Source organism: Tyto alba, unplaced genomic scaffold, assembly GCF_018691265.1.
Source record: "Tyto alba isolate M040663 unplaced genomic scaffold, T.alba_DEE_v4.0 Super-Scaffold_49, whole genome shotgun sequence".
In the NCBI taxonomy this organism is placed as follows: domain Eukaryota; kingdom Metazoa; phylum Chordata; class Aves; order Strigiformes; family Tytonidae; genus Tyto; species Tyto alba.
In genome coordinates, this window is record NW_024881325.1 from 1,311,482 (window position 1) to 1,327,288 (window position 15,807).

Here is a 15,807-nt window from a genome sequence, read left to right on the forward strand (position 1 = left end):
ACAGAATGTAAAATCATAGACACAACGTCTAAAAGACAAAGAAGTTACTAAACACTGATCCACTGGTAAGTTTTTTATGCAACACTTGAAGAACACAACACCCATTAGTGTAAGGAAACAGCACATTATTTTCCCTCTCCTTTTCAAACTTTCACAAATTCCATGCACATACGGAATACGCTCAGCTTTGCAAATGTTTGACGCTTAATATTTTTTTGAAGACCATAGAGAAAGTAAAGCTTTTGAAAATGAACAGTTAAGTGATTTTATGGATTTATACAGTACCTTCCAAAGATCAGGGAAAGCACGTGGGGGAAAAAACTCTAGAGTTGCTTGTTCGAAACTTAAGTAAACAGGCAGTAGAGAAACCGGCACCAGAGACTAACTGCCGACTGAACAATGAGACATTTATTCAATCCACGAAAGTCACTATTCACAGTGGGGTATGTCAGGAAAGATTTGAAATAAAGACAAGAACATTATATTTGATCAAAAAGAAAGGGGGAATGGCGAAGGGACGGAAAGGAAAGGGAAACACGTAAGATATGTTTGTGGCAGTAATCTTCATTACGGAGATATGGTGGCTTTTGTCTAGAACAGATCTTTACTAGTAACCAAACTAACAAATCAGATGACAGAAACAAGGAACAAGTTGGGTGATGAGCACAAAAGGCCTGTACAAAGGACATGCTGTGCAGCTAAGAAAAATCAGAAGAATTTAGACATGGTTTGGACATGGAGATCCCAAAGAGAAGTCATAGTCAGACAGATGCTTGGATTACAGGGCTGGCTGACCAACAGGACAGAGCACAGCCCACAGCCACCGCAAACATGTTAATAAGACACATCTGAAAGCAGACACTAGCAAGAGGTCTCTCTCAAACTTAGTGAGTGTGAATTAGAGATAGACTTCTAGACGATGCCAAGGAGCGAGAAAGGCCAAACCTTTCAGTGATGTAGAGAAAAGTCTGGTTGGTACTTAAATTTGCATGTCTGGTGAAATTACAGAGATAAGGTCAGAGGGAGAAGTGGATTAATAAACAAAGCCCATTATTACAATGAAAAAGTGAGACAAGAACAATCAGATACTTCAGAAACAATCAAGAGTGAGGACTAAAGTGAAGTAAGTGCAGATAAACACAAGTATAGGGAAAACAAGATTAATTGAAGAGCATGGTCAAATATGTCAAAACCAGCTCACATGTAGGAAGATACGGGCACAGTAGTTCCCAGTCAAATTCATAACCAGTAGTACCTAGAGACTCCGGCTGATTTCAGTGGAAGAAAGCTAAACTGAAGAGGAAACCCAGACACAGCTTATCAGCACAATCAAGAAGTCAACAGAGGAAGGGAAGATAAAGCAGCAGTTCGATGCAAACTAGGTCAAGGTTTTTTTATTTCTTAAGATAGGAGAGAGCGAAGCATATTTGTACTGTGAATGAGAATAATGACACGCACATTGTATTCAGTACGTGTCCTTAATAGCCACGATACATTTAAATTCCTTCAAATGCCCTTAGGTCAGAACCTCTACTTGTGGATACATAAATCTTGTGTTGTGATACCCATGTGAAATGTTAACTGTAAGTGCTCAGTTTAGCTTGTGATTACCATGCAGCACTGATCATCCTTCTGCATTTACAACTCTCGGTCTTCAGAATGAGTTCAGGCCACTTGGCCACAGGAATCACCAAAATACCACTTTTTAAAAAAAAAAAAAAAAATTTATCCAGTCCTTTTTTTTTACCATGCTGGTTTTGCATGTAGAAAATGTGTTTGAACAGGCAAATCTTCAAACAGAAACAACTTAATGATTTAGCTTATCACACAGAAAATTATAAGCTTAAAGCAAAGCTTTGGCATTTACCTTGTGCTGTTTGTTTTCTTGCTGCGTAAATCCTCCTTAACAAGATAACATTCTAAAGAGAAAGCTATTAGCAATGGTATTTGAATTTAAAGCTAACAAACAGAAGAAATTATAGGTAGAAAAGTCTAACCTGACCATGTCTTGCATCTACAAGACCGCTCAGTTCATCCTGTATATTATACATTCTGCTGCAAACATATTATATGAAACATCTAACCACAGCTAAAAGAACTGAACCAAAACAACCTTTCATAAGAGAAAACTTTCAAACTTATCTGAAAACAAACAAATCAGCCTTCTCAGTGTCTCCATATTGTATTAATTATCAAGGTTATGTATATTTAAACAAGGACCTCATGATGCTTTATAATGTGAACACACTTCTTCAGTTAACATGCCCCAAAAGTCTGTAATCGATGATTTTCTATCCCGTTTTAGCTACCAGCCATATTTTATACTACCAAAATCTACCCCTTTCAGCACCACTTCTGGGCACTCGGCACTTAGGAACTGGCCTAATTCCTATTCTAAGGTGGGTGTAAAAGCTACGTGGTAGCATTCACCTCACGGAGTCGTTACTGAGCAGAGACAAGGAAGGGTAAGCGACACAGCATCCTGCCCCAAACACCCTGTTCCCATTCCCCACAGTGTGTGTCTAACGGGCCAGATCTGTGTTTTATTTGTGACTGAAACTAGTTCTTGTCACTCATCCCAAAAAGCCTCACAGCCTGATCCCAAACAAGTCATGTATCAAGGGGAAGAAAGTGAGATGCAGGGAATTTAAGCAAAACACACTCTACATTAGAAATACCTTCACAAGTAGGCAGATAGAAGAACACAAATACAGGCTAAGAAGTTAGGAGAAGAGCCTTAAAAAAAAAGTTTACATATTATTAAGGCAGAAGCAGGACATTGCTGCTAGACTTTATACAATTTTGGATCTCAGAGTTCTTAATACTATTGCCTGCAAAAAGAATTTCCCTCAGGTTTCACAACCTACAGTTTGCTCCTCTACAAGGAATGCCCTTTAAACAACTCCCTATTATATAGTTAGGGAAAATCTAATCAGAAAAATTACCCCGCAGGAGAAATCCTGGTGCTCTCAGTCAGTTAGTCCTCTTTGGTTTAATTAAAAAATGTCCATTATTTCTTGTTCCTGATAATCCTGAAGCACCAAAAGAATGAAAGGGAAGTGAGCTGGCTTCACGGTTTCTCAAATGTCAGCGGAGACGGCTGTTAAATTCCCATTCATCTCACTTTCAGAAAAGGGGTGCACTGGTGTCACATGCAGTCAGCTTGACTCAGAAAATTAATTACTTCTGATTACATCTGGGAAACATAAAACCAGCTTGACTGAAGAGTCTGAAATTGCACTGCTAAAGAATAAATTTTTAAAAATCTCTACAAATGCAATATATGAGATGCAGAGTCAAAAGCCTTAACGGTGCCCTTCGGACTCGTTCTAGAAGCTTTCACCACAGGACCCTCCGCTACCGACGAAATTCCAGGGATTTTTTTCTGTAAGAAAAGTACACCCCGCTGCAGCCAAGGTGCGACCTTAAGATGGCAGTCAGAACGCTCCCGGCGCGCTCCTTCTGCTCCCAAACCTCTGTCGGGATCGGAGCTCGCGTCGGGGCAATTCCCGACAGTTCCCCCTCGCCCCTTCCGCGGGCGCGGCCCGGGGCCGGCGGGGCGGGCGCGGACTCCGCCGCGGTCCCTCAGCCCGGGCCGCTCCGGGCCCCGCGGGCCTGCGCGGGGAGAGCGGCCCGGGCCCGCCGCGGAGCCCCGCGGGGGCAGGGCGGCCCGGCTCCTCACAGCTCCGCGGCCGGGCCCGAGGCGGCCGCCCGCCCACCGCGGCTCCCTCAGGGCGGCTCGGCTCGGCCGCCCGCTCCCGGGACCGGCCGGCAGAGAGAAGTCCCGCGGCGCGGAGGGCGAGACGGCGGCGGCCCCGAGCCCCGAGCGAGCGAGCGAGGGGGGAACGCGTTCCCCGGGGCTGCGCGCCGGGACAGCGGGGCCGCGCCCCGCGGGGGGGCACCTGTGTGTGCGTGTCCCCAGTCCTCCCGCCCCGAACTTCCCACCCCTAGAGCCCGGGGCCGCTGCCCCGCCGGCGGGCTCACTCACCAGCGTGCTCCCGGGCGGGCGGCGGGGGCGGCCGGAGGAGCGGGGGGGGCCGCGGGCCGCCTGGTCACTGCCGGGCCAGCGGCGGGGCGGCGAGCCCGGCAGCGCAGCGGAGCAGGCGCGGCGAGCCCCGGCGCCGCTGGCCCCGGCGCCGCTCGCTGCACGGGCCCGGGGAGGAATCCCAGGAATGATGGAATTCTCCTCCTAGCAGGTGGGGAGAGCGGGGCGGCCCCATTGGCTGGGCCCGGCTATGAGGTCAGCATAATTAGGGTAATGAGGCGCTGACATCATATCCTCGCAGGTAGGGAGAGCGCGGCGCAGGAGGAAGCGAGAGGCGCGCCGGGGAAGACCGCGCCCCCTTACTAGGCCGCGCCCCCTCGTCAGACCACGCCCCCCCCCGCGCGCACAAAGCGGCGCGGCCCCGGGGCGGGGGAGCGGGGACACGGGCCCCGGGGAACGGGGCAGAATGGGGGGGGAAACGGGGGACACACAGAGGCCAGGCCCGGGGGGGAGCTGCTGGCAAGGGAGGCGAGCGGCGGGGGAAGAATGGGGCAGCTCCGAGGGGAAAATAAATGGCGAAACGGCCCCGAGTTGGGGGGGGCCGTGGGAGAAAGGAGGGAGGGCGCGGGCCAGTGCCAAGGGACTCGGGCCCCTACTTTAACCAGCTTGTGTTGAACTAGAGGAAAACAACAAAACAGTTTCTCTTAAGAACAACGCAAAACAATTTTTAAACGAGCAGAAATGCAGCAGCTGTCTTTCAGCTTAAAACGCACCATCAGCCAGCAGCTGAGAAACTGGCTGAACGGCAAAAAGCAAACAGAAAGCTTTTCCGATTCCAAGGTAACATACCACAACCAGGCTGGAGGATGAGGGAGATTACATCCACATATTCAACACAATTTCCAGATATTAGGTCTGAACAGAGCAGGCTTTCCTTCATTTCCTGTTTAGCACTAGCACACCCGAGGCGTATTTTTACAAAATCCCTTCTTGCATTTGCTATGACTCACTCGGCCAGCTGCGGAGAGTGCCAGGAGTCAGACGTGTGTGAAACTAAAGCCGAGCTATCACCGTGCAAAGAGCTCTCCGACACTTCCAGTTCCAGAGGAGGCGCTCCCATCTACAACTGCATAAAGGCTGGAAGTTTGTCAGCAGCCAGAATGACCCAATCCCCTCAAAATGGGATTACCGGGAGAAGCAAGGCACCCACCTGCTCCCCCATCCCAGCACCTCCCTGCCGCGGGAACGCCAGCGCATCCTCCCTCAGCCCCAGCGCTGCGCAGCAGTGTTCAGGCCAAATTTGACATTTTCAAAACTCCAGCAATTTAAGAGGATGTCTCGCTAAGAAATTTCGCCCGTTTTGAGCAATTTCATGAAATTAAACTGTCAAACAGCTTGCACGTGTGAAAGATCCACCTCTCAGAAACTGAGACTCTACCAATGTATGCTGAAGAATGGGGTAGTGCTGTTTTCTGCAACAGGCATTTTAGCTTGCATACAAATTACAGAGCAGGAGTCGTCACAGGAAAGCACTGTACACCGGGTTCAGCTGTCCACACCGAGCACCAGTCATCTGCTGGAGAATCAGGTCCCATGATGCTGCATTTCACCCCTAAAAATGCCTTAAGGAACTGCGATAGCTTCAGGGGGCTTGTGGAGTCCACTGAAAAGGGAAAGAAAGAGCTGGCAAGTCAAACTAAGCTCCACCACAAAAAAGCCTTAGGGTTGCAGATCGGTAGTGGAACCTGAAAAGAGCACAGGGCAACAGACATACGAAGTGTCTCGGCACAGCCCTGCCCGTGGCAATTCTCGTACTCAGCTCCAACTCCTCTCAATGTGACTGAAATACAGGCTAATATAATAAATGCCCAAGCATGTAAATGGCAGCACAACTGTTTTCTCAAGGAGAAAAAGTACCAAGACAGAGCAAGGTTTATTTTAGGACCCGAAACTGGGATTTATGGATGAAATGGTGGAGGGAGCACAGGTCCCACGTTTACCCAGCGGTGCAGCCAAAGCAGCAGCCCAGCCACGAGGTGTGGGGGGCTGCATGGAAGGGAACCCACACCCCCTGCACCTCGGAAAGATTCAGAGTCCATGAAGGGGCTGTGCCGACCAGTTCCAATGTTAAAATCTATCAAAATCATGCAAGTAGCTGATACTGAAGTATTTTCATATCCTTGCAAGGACAGGTCAAGAGATCTCAGGGCCATCAAAAGCTAGCCAGAAATACATTCCAAACACTAAATGAAATCCAGATTTAGACTCAACACACTGAGTATATCCAACAGAAAGATCTCAGTTGCTAAAAGACTGAAAGGCATATAGTCTAATAACAACCATAAACATTATTTTATACATTTCTTAACCTCTTCATCTATGACATTTATAAGAACACACAGCAATATTTATACTTTTTTTAGAGTTGATATTGTATTAATAGACTACTGGAAAATATTTTCATTACCAGCAAGCAGAACAGGAGTTTGATGATCTAATATTTGGAAAAGTGGTAGTCAAAATAGGAATGTCAAAATTATTTGAGAAAAAAAAAAAAAAACAAACTATCAGGTAAGAAAAATACTATGAAATACGGAAAACAAAACCACAGGCACTGAAAAAAGATCTGAAGCAAACGTTGGTACATATCTTGAGAATGGATTGCTGCAGACTAATTACAAACCTTTTTAATATGTATCTTCAAGAAATAAGTATGCCACTCCTGTTCATAACTGCTGGAGGGGAAGAGGTAGGAAGAGCTTCTTTGTTTAGAGCGACGGAGCTCCTGGGACGAGGAGGAGCTTGAAAAAGGAGAGGTCAGACCAGCTTTTGATCCTTTGGATATGCTATTACAGCTCCCAGCAAAAGTTTTAGAACAGGGCGTTTATTAAACATCTAAAGAGTCTGAGGGAACATCAACTTTCTGGGAACGATGACCCTGTGCATTCCTGTACAAATACTGCTCCCACAGACAGACTTCCCCACTAAAATTAGGTGTCAACGTTTGTTAAAACAAACAAGCAAGCAAACAAAAAAACAAGAAAAAAAAAAAACAAACCAAACCAACCAAACAAGAAAACCCCCCAAAACAAAACAAAAAAAAGAAGTGCAACTTGTCAAACGTTGGGAATCTTTGAAAATAAATCTGAACAGCCAACACATCATAAGAAAACCTTGTTGAAGGTGCCGAACTCCACATATGCTAATGCCTAGCCAAACTCTTCAAAAGGCAAATTCACAAATTAGTAAAGCAAAAACATTTTGGTTTGCTTGGGTGTTAAAATTTTTAATTTCGCATATACTTTATAACTGAATGATTTCAAAGGCTCTTTGCTGACTTGAGACCAGCAAAAACATACTTTGCTGAAACACAAAAACTGACCAAGATAATTGAGGGTTTGTACCTGAACTGAAACAACAGTGCTTCAGCCCAAACTCAGGCACCCAGGTATGATTCAAATCTGGGGACAGACTCAAGTGGCCACTCCTGTTTCATATGAATCACTGAAAAATTCCTGACAGTCTCCACAGAGTATAGCCAATGCTGCTGCGGCAGATTTAACTGCTGCATGAGGGAGCCAGGACTGCGAAAGGCCACGCATCTCAGCTGCAGCAGTATCAGCAAGGTCTCCTAACTTTCCTGCTGCGAAGGATGCTTGTCAAGCAAAGATCTCCTACCCTGATTTTGTGCAAAGGCCCACATCCCCTGGGCCCCCTGAACACGTTGTACAACAACGGGTTAGGGCAGTTTCACGGAGAGACACCAGTATTTCACAAGCAGCAAAAGCTGCTAGGTCATTTTTGGGTACATTTTGAGAAATTTCTTTGAACAGTTACCCCCGTTTCACAATTTAAGGTTATTTATTTTAAAATACAGAGGAGAGAAAGGACCTGAAAGCAGAAGAGAAAAAAAAGGTATTCTATCAAGTGCAGCTGCAGTCTATAGGGAGATCTGATGGCCTAGTTCTACAGACCCTACTCAACCATTAATCTTGTCATTATTATTGAAATTAAAACTGACATCTGTTCCATGACCAACTAAGAAAATAAAACATTTCCACTAGAATAAGTTGGTTACAAATGCCTTGGGCAAGTATCTCCCTATGTGTGGGCCACAGCAGTGACTAATAGTCAGACAACCTGACTATTGGTTTAGGTGGCCATCTAAAGCAGTAATCTGCCAGCTGGCATTCACTGTGTGTAAAAGAGGAATTTATCGAGTTCTGTCAATTTCTTACTGCAATCTCACTTTTGTTTTTCAAACAGCAGCAATAGAGACCCCTCTGTTACAACAGACAGGAATGCATGAAGCTACCTGAAGAGAAGCCCAAGATACACTAAACTCTGCACAAAGATGATTAAGTTTGTGCCAAAGGAAAACACTTTTTCCAAAGCTATCACAAAACACCATTATTTGTCACAGGCTTTGTAAGGTATGTCATTGCTTCACAGGATCTGTCAGTACAATCACAATGCACACCTCCATCTATCCACATCATCTTTGAATAAAATAGGTTGATTTTACAGCACATGACAGCAGCTTTTAAAATCATATCTCAGAATACATTTTATCACAAATCATGTAGCCTCACAAGCAAATATCTTTTCTTCAGTGTTAACACTGCTAAACTCAGATTCTACAGCTCTTCGCCACAAAAATCTAGATTAATTTGCACTGCACCTCAAAGCTACCTTATATAAATACACACCCAAATTCAAAACACTGTAGCACACAAGATTTAAAAAGACACTTTAAATTTTTTTGAAGACAGTTTATTATTTCATTAGACCATAATGCATTAAATTGCAGTAATTCCAGACAGACAAGTTGATCCAAACTGTAAATTGATGGAGATGATTATTTATTACCTGCTTCAAGACAAAGCTTGCCCTCTTCATAATTGTCTGCCCCATCATCCAAAAGGAAGATTAAAAGAGACAGTGTAATTTCAGTTGGAGCAGGGTCATAACAGCAGTATAATCTTCAGGCAAACAATGAGATACTTTCAGAGTCAAACAGAAACATGAACACCACTAACACTGTTCTTTCAGAACATCTGACCACAGGTACTTTTTGCTTGCTTTGTTCTACAGAAGAGGAAGATTCCATGCTATGGAGGTTCCCATAAAACGAAGACATACAAGATAGCTGAGCAGAAAAAAAAAAAAAAAAAAAAAAAGGAGTGTCAGACTAACAAATTAAAGGCACCCTTTGGCCATAACCCACTGGTTTTAATTTGTTAAAGTTTTGGTAAACACCCATAAAATGACCACAGCTGGTTCACAGCAAAAGTCTGAATGGCAAACTCAGTGTAAAAGAAAGGACACTATAATCAGTGATATACAGATGTAGGTAATATTCAATCTATTTATTATACACTTCTGATTCTGCCCCTCTTCTTGTGCAGTAAACACATACATAGAATAGATTTAGCTCCCTATTAGAGTTGCATTCTAACTTTCACATAGAATAAGAGAAAGCGTAGTGCAACTGGGATCATTAAAATCACAAACAGGTTGCAGTTCATGATTAGATGCAAAATTATTTGAAGAGTTTACATACTAACTCATTGTCAGCTACATAATTTCCATACATTTCAAGGCTGTAAGAAAAGGTTATTTAGTCACCAGAATTTCTTCTAAACCAAAGACACCAGCAGTAGGTCACTGGACAAAAGCACCATGCCTGTCTAAAGGAACTGGACACCAAAAGACTGTCTAAAGCCCTCTTGAATGTCCCCACCTATCAGCTCAATGATGCATCAGGGAATCACGATGGAAGCATGAAGTTTAGTTACATTTGTTGGATGAGAATATCCGCACCAACTTTAATACTGTTTATGTGCCAACTTTTCATAGCTCTTACAGTCCAATCTTGGTAACTACCAAGGACTTCCCGGTCTGACTGACTAGCAATTCCTGGACTAAGGTCAGCTATCTCCCCAGAACAAGTGGGCTTTCTCCTCAGGTCTCCAGCTGTCCCTCAGCACCGTGACTCCCACCGGGCTGCCAAAGGCTGCGGGTTCCCCCAGCACAGCCCTGCTGCCGGCAGCCCCCGGGCTTCTCGGGGACAGGAATGGGGCTGGGAGCCACCGCCCGCGCAGCTCACTAACACAGGTGGCACCTCAGACAGCCATCAGATCATTTTGGTCATCACGAACTCAGCAGGGTAGAACGGACTGGGGTCCTGGGTTTTTTTCTGTTGTTTTTAATACAAATAACACACTCATTTTCATTTTTATACTGGAAAGAGAATCCTGATGAAATTAGTCACAAATAAACTAGACACGGAACAGAGATGGCACATTCTTTAAACAACAATAAGCAGAAGAAAGCAGATGCTTTACATTAAAAGCACTTATGCAACTCCAACCTTTAAACATAATTCACTTAAAAATATTGTAAGAATTTAAAGCACAGTGATGTAGTTTCAGCATCTACTGTTGTCTGTAAAAACTCACCTTCAAACTGTCAAATTGCTACTGACTCGGTCTTCTACTTGGCAATTTTCTAATCCAAGGACGCAGGGTCAGAGTTAGCCATGACTGTGCAGAATGTACACAATCATCTAGGATGTATGAACCAGTATCAGACTTGGGAGGCAATGAGGAGGAAAAAAAAAAAAAAAAAAAAAAATTGGCTAGATTTTATTGTGCAAATAATTTTTGTTTTTAAAAAGCCTTGCTGCAGACTGTAATGCTGGAGCACTGCAACAGCATCATGAGACAGACATTGGGAGGCTTTTTTATCTCAGCTCTTGCCCCTCGCCTGCACCGCTTCTTGAAGCATTCTAAGAAGCTACTAACTTCTTGATTCTCACTGTTGTCTTAGACAGGGAGTGAGCCAGACATTTCATCACTGCGCAAGAGCAAGACAACTTGAAGATGGCAACATTAAAAGAAAAAAACAAAACCACAAACAAAAACAAAAACACATCAAATGCCCCCTTCTCATGCTTCACTACTAGTTTTAAAATAGGAGGTCTGGAGCAACTTTGGCAGAGACTTTAAAAACTAATCTGCTGTGTGGGAACACAGCCTTTCAAGCTTACCAAGTATACCATAGAGCTAGATAGATTCCACGTAAGAGAAGTAATACAAATTAATTCAAGAAAGCCAAAACAAGATATTTAACTAAATATTTAACTATTTGCATAGATTCTTTAATTGAGTACGGGAAGTATCTTAAACATCAGGCTCAGGTCTTTCAAAAAAGGTCTCACAGCACAGCAAAGGCAAGTGAAGGAACCAAAAGACAGTGCCCTATGACCCCTTCTGGTTGCAAACTCCTAAAAATAAAATTCTATTCAAATTTCAAGCCAGGAAGAGCCCTGTACAGCCATTACACTTGCATGAAGTTTTGGTTAGATCAGAATATTGGTCTTTGCAGCTGCATGACCTTCATTTTATGGACATTTTTTTGAGAACTGCCAAAATAGCCTTCCATCATTAATGACGAGGTTTCGGCAGAACACTGGATTCCAAAGGCAAAAATGGCTTACAAGTTCTTAGACTAAAGATGTAACAAATATATGGAGTTTTCATGTATAATTTTGGAATGTATAGTCTGAAGCTTCCTGTTCATGTACTAAAATAATCCATTTCTCACATTTCCAATTTAACAAGTCTGAGTAAGAGGTTAAAACACACAAGAGTAAAATGATTACAGCCTCTCCCTAAAGCAGTCATTAAATTCAGGATCAATTAGCAACTGTGCTGAAGATTTTTATCTAGAAAAACAGGTAAATAACGTCACTGCAAAATTTTATGAAATCACATTATCAAAAGCGACAGAGCAGCTGTTCACTCAAACAAAAAATATCCCAGAAAATAGATATACAAGGGTAACGTCTCTTCTTCCTGCAGTAGGTGACAGAAAATTCCTTTTCTACACATTCAGAATATATGGCCAGCAGAAGTGAATTTGAAAATGAAGAATACTTTGTCCTCTGGCAACACCTCGCCCATGAAAAACTATCAGACACACACTGACCTGACATTCTGACCTTCAGAGTGTATTTCAATTTCAATTCTATTTTTAAATTAATTGCTGGGAAAAGGCATGAGTCACAGCCCCGCTTGGATCCCCCTCTACTGGACACTCACCAAGTGCTATGTTTATTCGAAAGTTTCCCAAGTCAGACCAGGCTCTAGCATTACCTCCTCAATCAATTTAAAGAACACGGACCTTCCAGTTCAGTTCCCTAAGCCATCCAGGAATACCGGCCTCTATTGCCAAATGGGGAAGATCAAGATGGATAAGGTGTTTGTTGCAAACCTCGGGAAGCTATGGGATACCACGAAGTCTGGCTCTCTGATAGAGCGGCATCCCACTTGTTCAGCTGTAGGCTACCTACAGGCACCTTGTTTACGAGAGGGTTGCAGCTGCTGCTCCCCGTCTGTGAGCCAAACTCACTGACACTGAAGGTCAACCAAAGCTAAAGAGCAGCCCCACGGAAGCCCAGGTGAGAAACACAGCCTCTGCCGTTGAAACAAAGTCAGGTGCATTCAATACAGCCGGTATTTGAAGGGTGATATAGCCAGCCACCTGGAGGAACTCGCTACTCAAATGCTTGGAAAAAGGGGAAACGAGCAAGCGATAAAAAACACACCTTACACATGCTGACGGAGGAAATCAGCGGCCTGTGTGGTGCAGTTTTACGCACTCCCCAAATCTCAAGTTTAGAAGCAGCCAAACGTCATACTGCTAGCCAAACGGGTTGCTCACAATGGTAGGCAAGTTTACAAGGGACACAATACTGAGGTGAAAGACTGTAAAGAAAAGTGGAAACTAGAATCTATGGTTATGTATCCAGTCAAATTTTTATTTCCCATTCATCCTGTGTCACCCAGTTTGTTCCCTCTGAAGCATGAGATAGAGTTACACACTTCACTGGCACTGTTGCTCTCAGAGCCAGCCAGGCTCATGCTGCTGACTCACCTATGGAAATCCTTAGTAATTCAATTGGGTCCAGGCTCTTCGTTACAAAACAGCCTTTTAAGACATCAAGAAATAAATCATCTGCCAGGTTGCCTTTAATGAAAGCACTATTACGCAGGTAAAAAGGGCATGCAGCATGAAACACTAGCCATGGTGGAACAGCCAAACCAGAAGAGAGGGATGTCTGAAGAACAGAATGAAAGACTTGAGAATTAAGTCAAGAAGAGAAACAATAAAACAGTAAGGAAATGGAGCAGGAAGGTATAAACAGGAGAGTTACAAACACAATGAAAAGCTGAAGTGACAATTTTTTGTGAAAGAACAAAACACACCTCATTACAACAAAGAGTTAGTAACGTATTCCCATGTACAAACCTCCTGTGCAACAATCACTAGTTATTTTAGTGGATTACAGCTGTACGACCGTAAGAAATCATTTCCACATACTGTCGAGGAACTTCAAAAGCAACTAACAAGTCTGAAATCAATCTCTCTTCTCTTAAAAGTTTTACATACCAAAACGTTGTAACAACTGCATAAAGTATTTTATATTAACAATAGAGAAGAGTTCAGACTGTAAGCTGCTCTAGGCTATGATTCATTCATGGCACTCTGCCAAAAAAATAAATACATTCAAGACCAATGGCCTCAAGGGGAAAGGTAGGCCACTTTTTAAAAAGCACAGAGATAAATGATTTACAGAACAGAATTCAGTTTAAGATTTCAGCCTATGTGGATGATGAGGAAGGACTTTCTTACGTCTCACAAAGATTTACTGCACAGACTCGAATACTGGCAACGTATCAACAGATGGAGTAAACTAGGAACTATTAAACTGGGATTTGCAAAATTGTCTCCAAAGAGCAAGAAATGACCCATTATATTGCTAAACACAAAGGAAGTTCATAAAGCCAAATCAAGATAGGCAATGGGTATTTCAGCCACGTAAGAGAAACAGGGCCAGTTCAGATTACAGGCAAACTGCTGTAAAGTAACACCTGTAAAGGGAAAGACCAATCCACTGGCAGCATGACAAACAGTTTAAAGGTTGGGAGGGTTTGACGCCACACAGCATCTGCTGCACATAAAAATGTTTAATTAGCTGCTAAACAGAAAGCAGTACATTCCTATTTTTTCTACAGGAACATTATTTCTTGTATAAATGCCCTTGCTTAGCTAGCAAGGTTCAGAATGAAGAGCTGTATCACGACAGGAGCCGAAGCAAACTCCTCCTCACCCATCAGATTGACTTGTGATTGACTTCTAATGTTTCGAACCACGATTTCAGTAGCAAGCACCTTCTGAAACACCAAAACCACTATCAAATGTGTCTTACATTATTACTCAGAAAATTATCTTTAACTGTATCCCTAATGTCTTTTAAATGAATGCTGCTCTTTTAAATGCTTCTCTAGAGTTACAGCTGCATTTCACCATTTTAAGAAGTCTAGATTTAACTGCTGCTCATCCCCAAATTTAGCAGTAGTGAGGAACTGCAGATAAGGAGAAATACTGAGCCTCTTAGGCTGCAAGATACCCTCACAGGATACTCCATTTAAAGTTCTCCAAGGTACCCTCTCTCAATAAAAGGGGAAACAGCCACAACTTCAAGGTAACAAATTAAAACCACCAAGGGGAATGAGCTGTTAGAGCCCAGCCTTCACTTGTGCTACAGCCATATCCCAGGAGGGGCTCAGCAGTATCCAACTATACTGAGACGTCACATAGATTTTTCATTTATTTTTTACTTCTGTAGACTCAAGCTCAAACTATATGCTGCCATTTGTCTTAAAAAGAATTACGTACCTATTCATCAACAGTAGTAATGTATTCATTTTAAGTCAAGCATGTGATTAAATGCTCTCCTAGTAAAAATTCTCAACCAGATGTTGGGCAATCTTATGACATATGATCTCTCTCAACCAGTGCTTGAAGCCGTTATAATTTATGAGCCAGTGTTTTCACATCCTGTAGTGCTGTTATTTAACCAGGTTTAAAAAGCCCCATCCTCACCTTTTTGTGAAAAAAATAAAATAAAAAAAAAAAGCACAGGTTGGTCAGTATGGTTTTGTTCAATGATGTTACTTTCCAGTATGGCTCACGATGTCAAACTTCACTTAATTGCACTATTACAGGAGGAAGGAACGAGCTCCTTAAAAGGCAATATTGTCTAGTTTTGCCACTGCCTGTTTTTTTTTATTGTTATTATTATTTGGTCATATTGCTTATTCTGTGGATAAGGTTTTGCTCCATCTGTGCACCACAGATGTCCCTTTTTTTTTTTCCCCTTTCAGCTCATACATTTCTATACAGCACCTAGGAAAGCCTGCATCCTTGAGGGAATTATGGGAATTACAAAAATGCAATAGTTACATTTTCATTTACAGACATAAAGAGGAGATAAATGAGGCAAGATTTGGAATAACATTTTAGTTGTTAGACTTAATTATCTGGTAATGTATCCAGTACATGGAATAGATGTCTAACAATCCAGTGCGCAGCAACTGGCATTTTTTAAAATCATAAAAACAACTGTACTTTTCTGCTTACATTCTTCATTTTACAAAAGTTGACTACAGGATGAGAATTCACGCACACACAGAGAAAAATACAATTTCACTATGAGTGATCTTGCTGAATTTGTTGAGGACAAATCCTCCCCAGTGGTGAGTATCCCCTCCTTCAGAGGGAGTTAAGGCTCACTTAGATCCTTTTTCACATAGCCCTAAAAGAAAATCAACACAGCTGCAGAAGAAAGCCCAGAACATATAAAACTCAGTTACACTGAAAATAAATAAATCATTCATTCTGCTAACTCTTCATGCAGAAGATTATTTTGGAAGTTGTCCTGTTTCCTACCAGTTGACACATTATGTGCTGTC

At 42.9% G+C, this 15,807-nt stretch overlaps 2 protein-coding genes across 4 annotated transcripts in view; both read right to left on the reverse strand.

Annotated features, from left to right (window-relative positions):
* VGLL4 (vestigial like family member 4) overlaps positions 1-4,175 on the reverse strand; it is a 91,391-nt gene extending 87,216 nt beyond the window's left edge. Inside the window, exons 1-2 of one of the 2 annotated variants that reach the window (XM_042807018.1) lie at positions 3,989-4,175; positions 2,946-3,032 (exon numbers count right to left, since the gene is read on the reverse strand). The gene's annotated coding sequence lies outside the window, so the exon portion shown is untranslated. The remainder of the gene's footprint in view (positions 1-2,945; positions 3,033-3,988) is intronic. The other variant, XM_032995824.2, reaches the window with a different exon arrangement.
* Positions 4,176-8,742: 4,567 nt separating this feature from the next.
* The window catches only part of TAMM41 (TAM41 mitochondrial translocator assembly and maintenance homolog), a 34,021-nt gene continuing 26,956 nt past the window's right edge, over positions 8,743-15,807 (reverse strand). Inside the window, exons 8-9 of one of the 2 annotated variants that reach the window (XR_006166912.1) lie at positions 10,447-10,578; positions 8,743-9,134 (exon numbers count right to left, since the gene is read on the reverse strand). Coding sequence is in view for 1 of the 2 variants with exons in the window: in XM_042807013.1 (XP_042662947.1) it covers positions 9,097-9,134 (38 nt within the window). In the remaining variant the exon portion in view is untranslated. The remainder of the gene's footprint in view (positions 9,135-10,446; positions 10,579-15,807) is intronic. The other variant, XM_042807013.1, reaches the window with a different exon arrangement.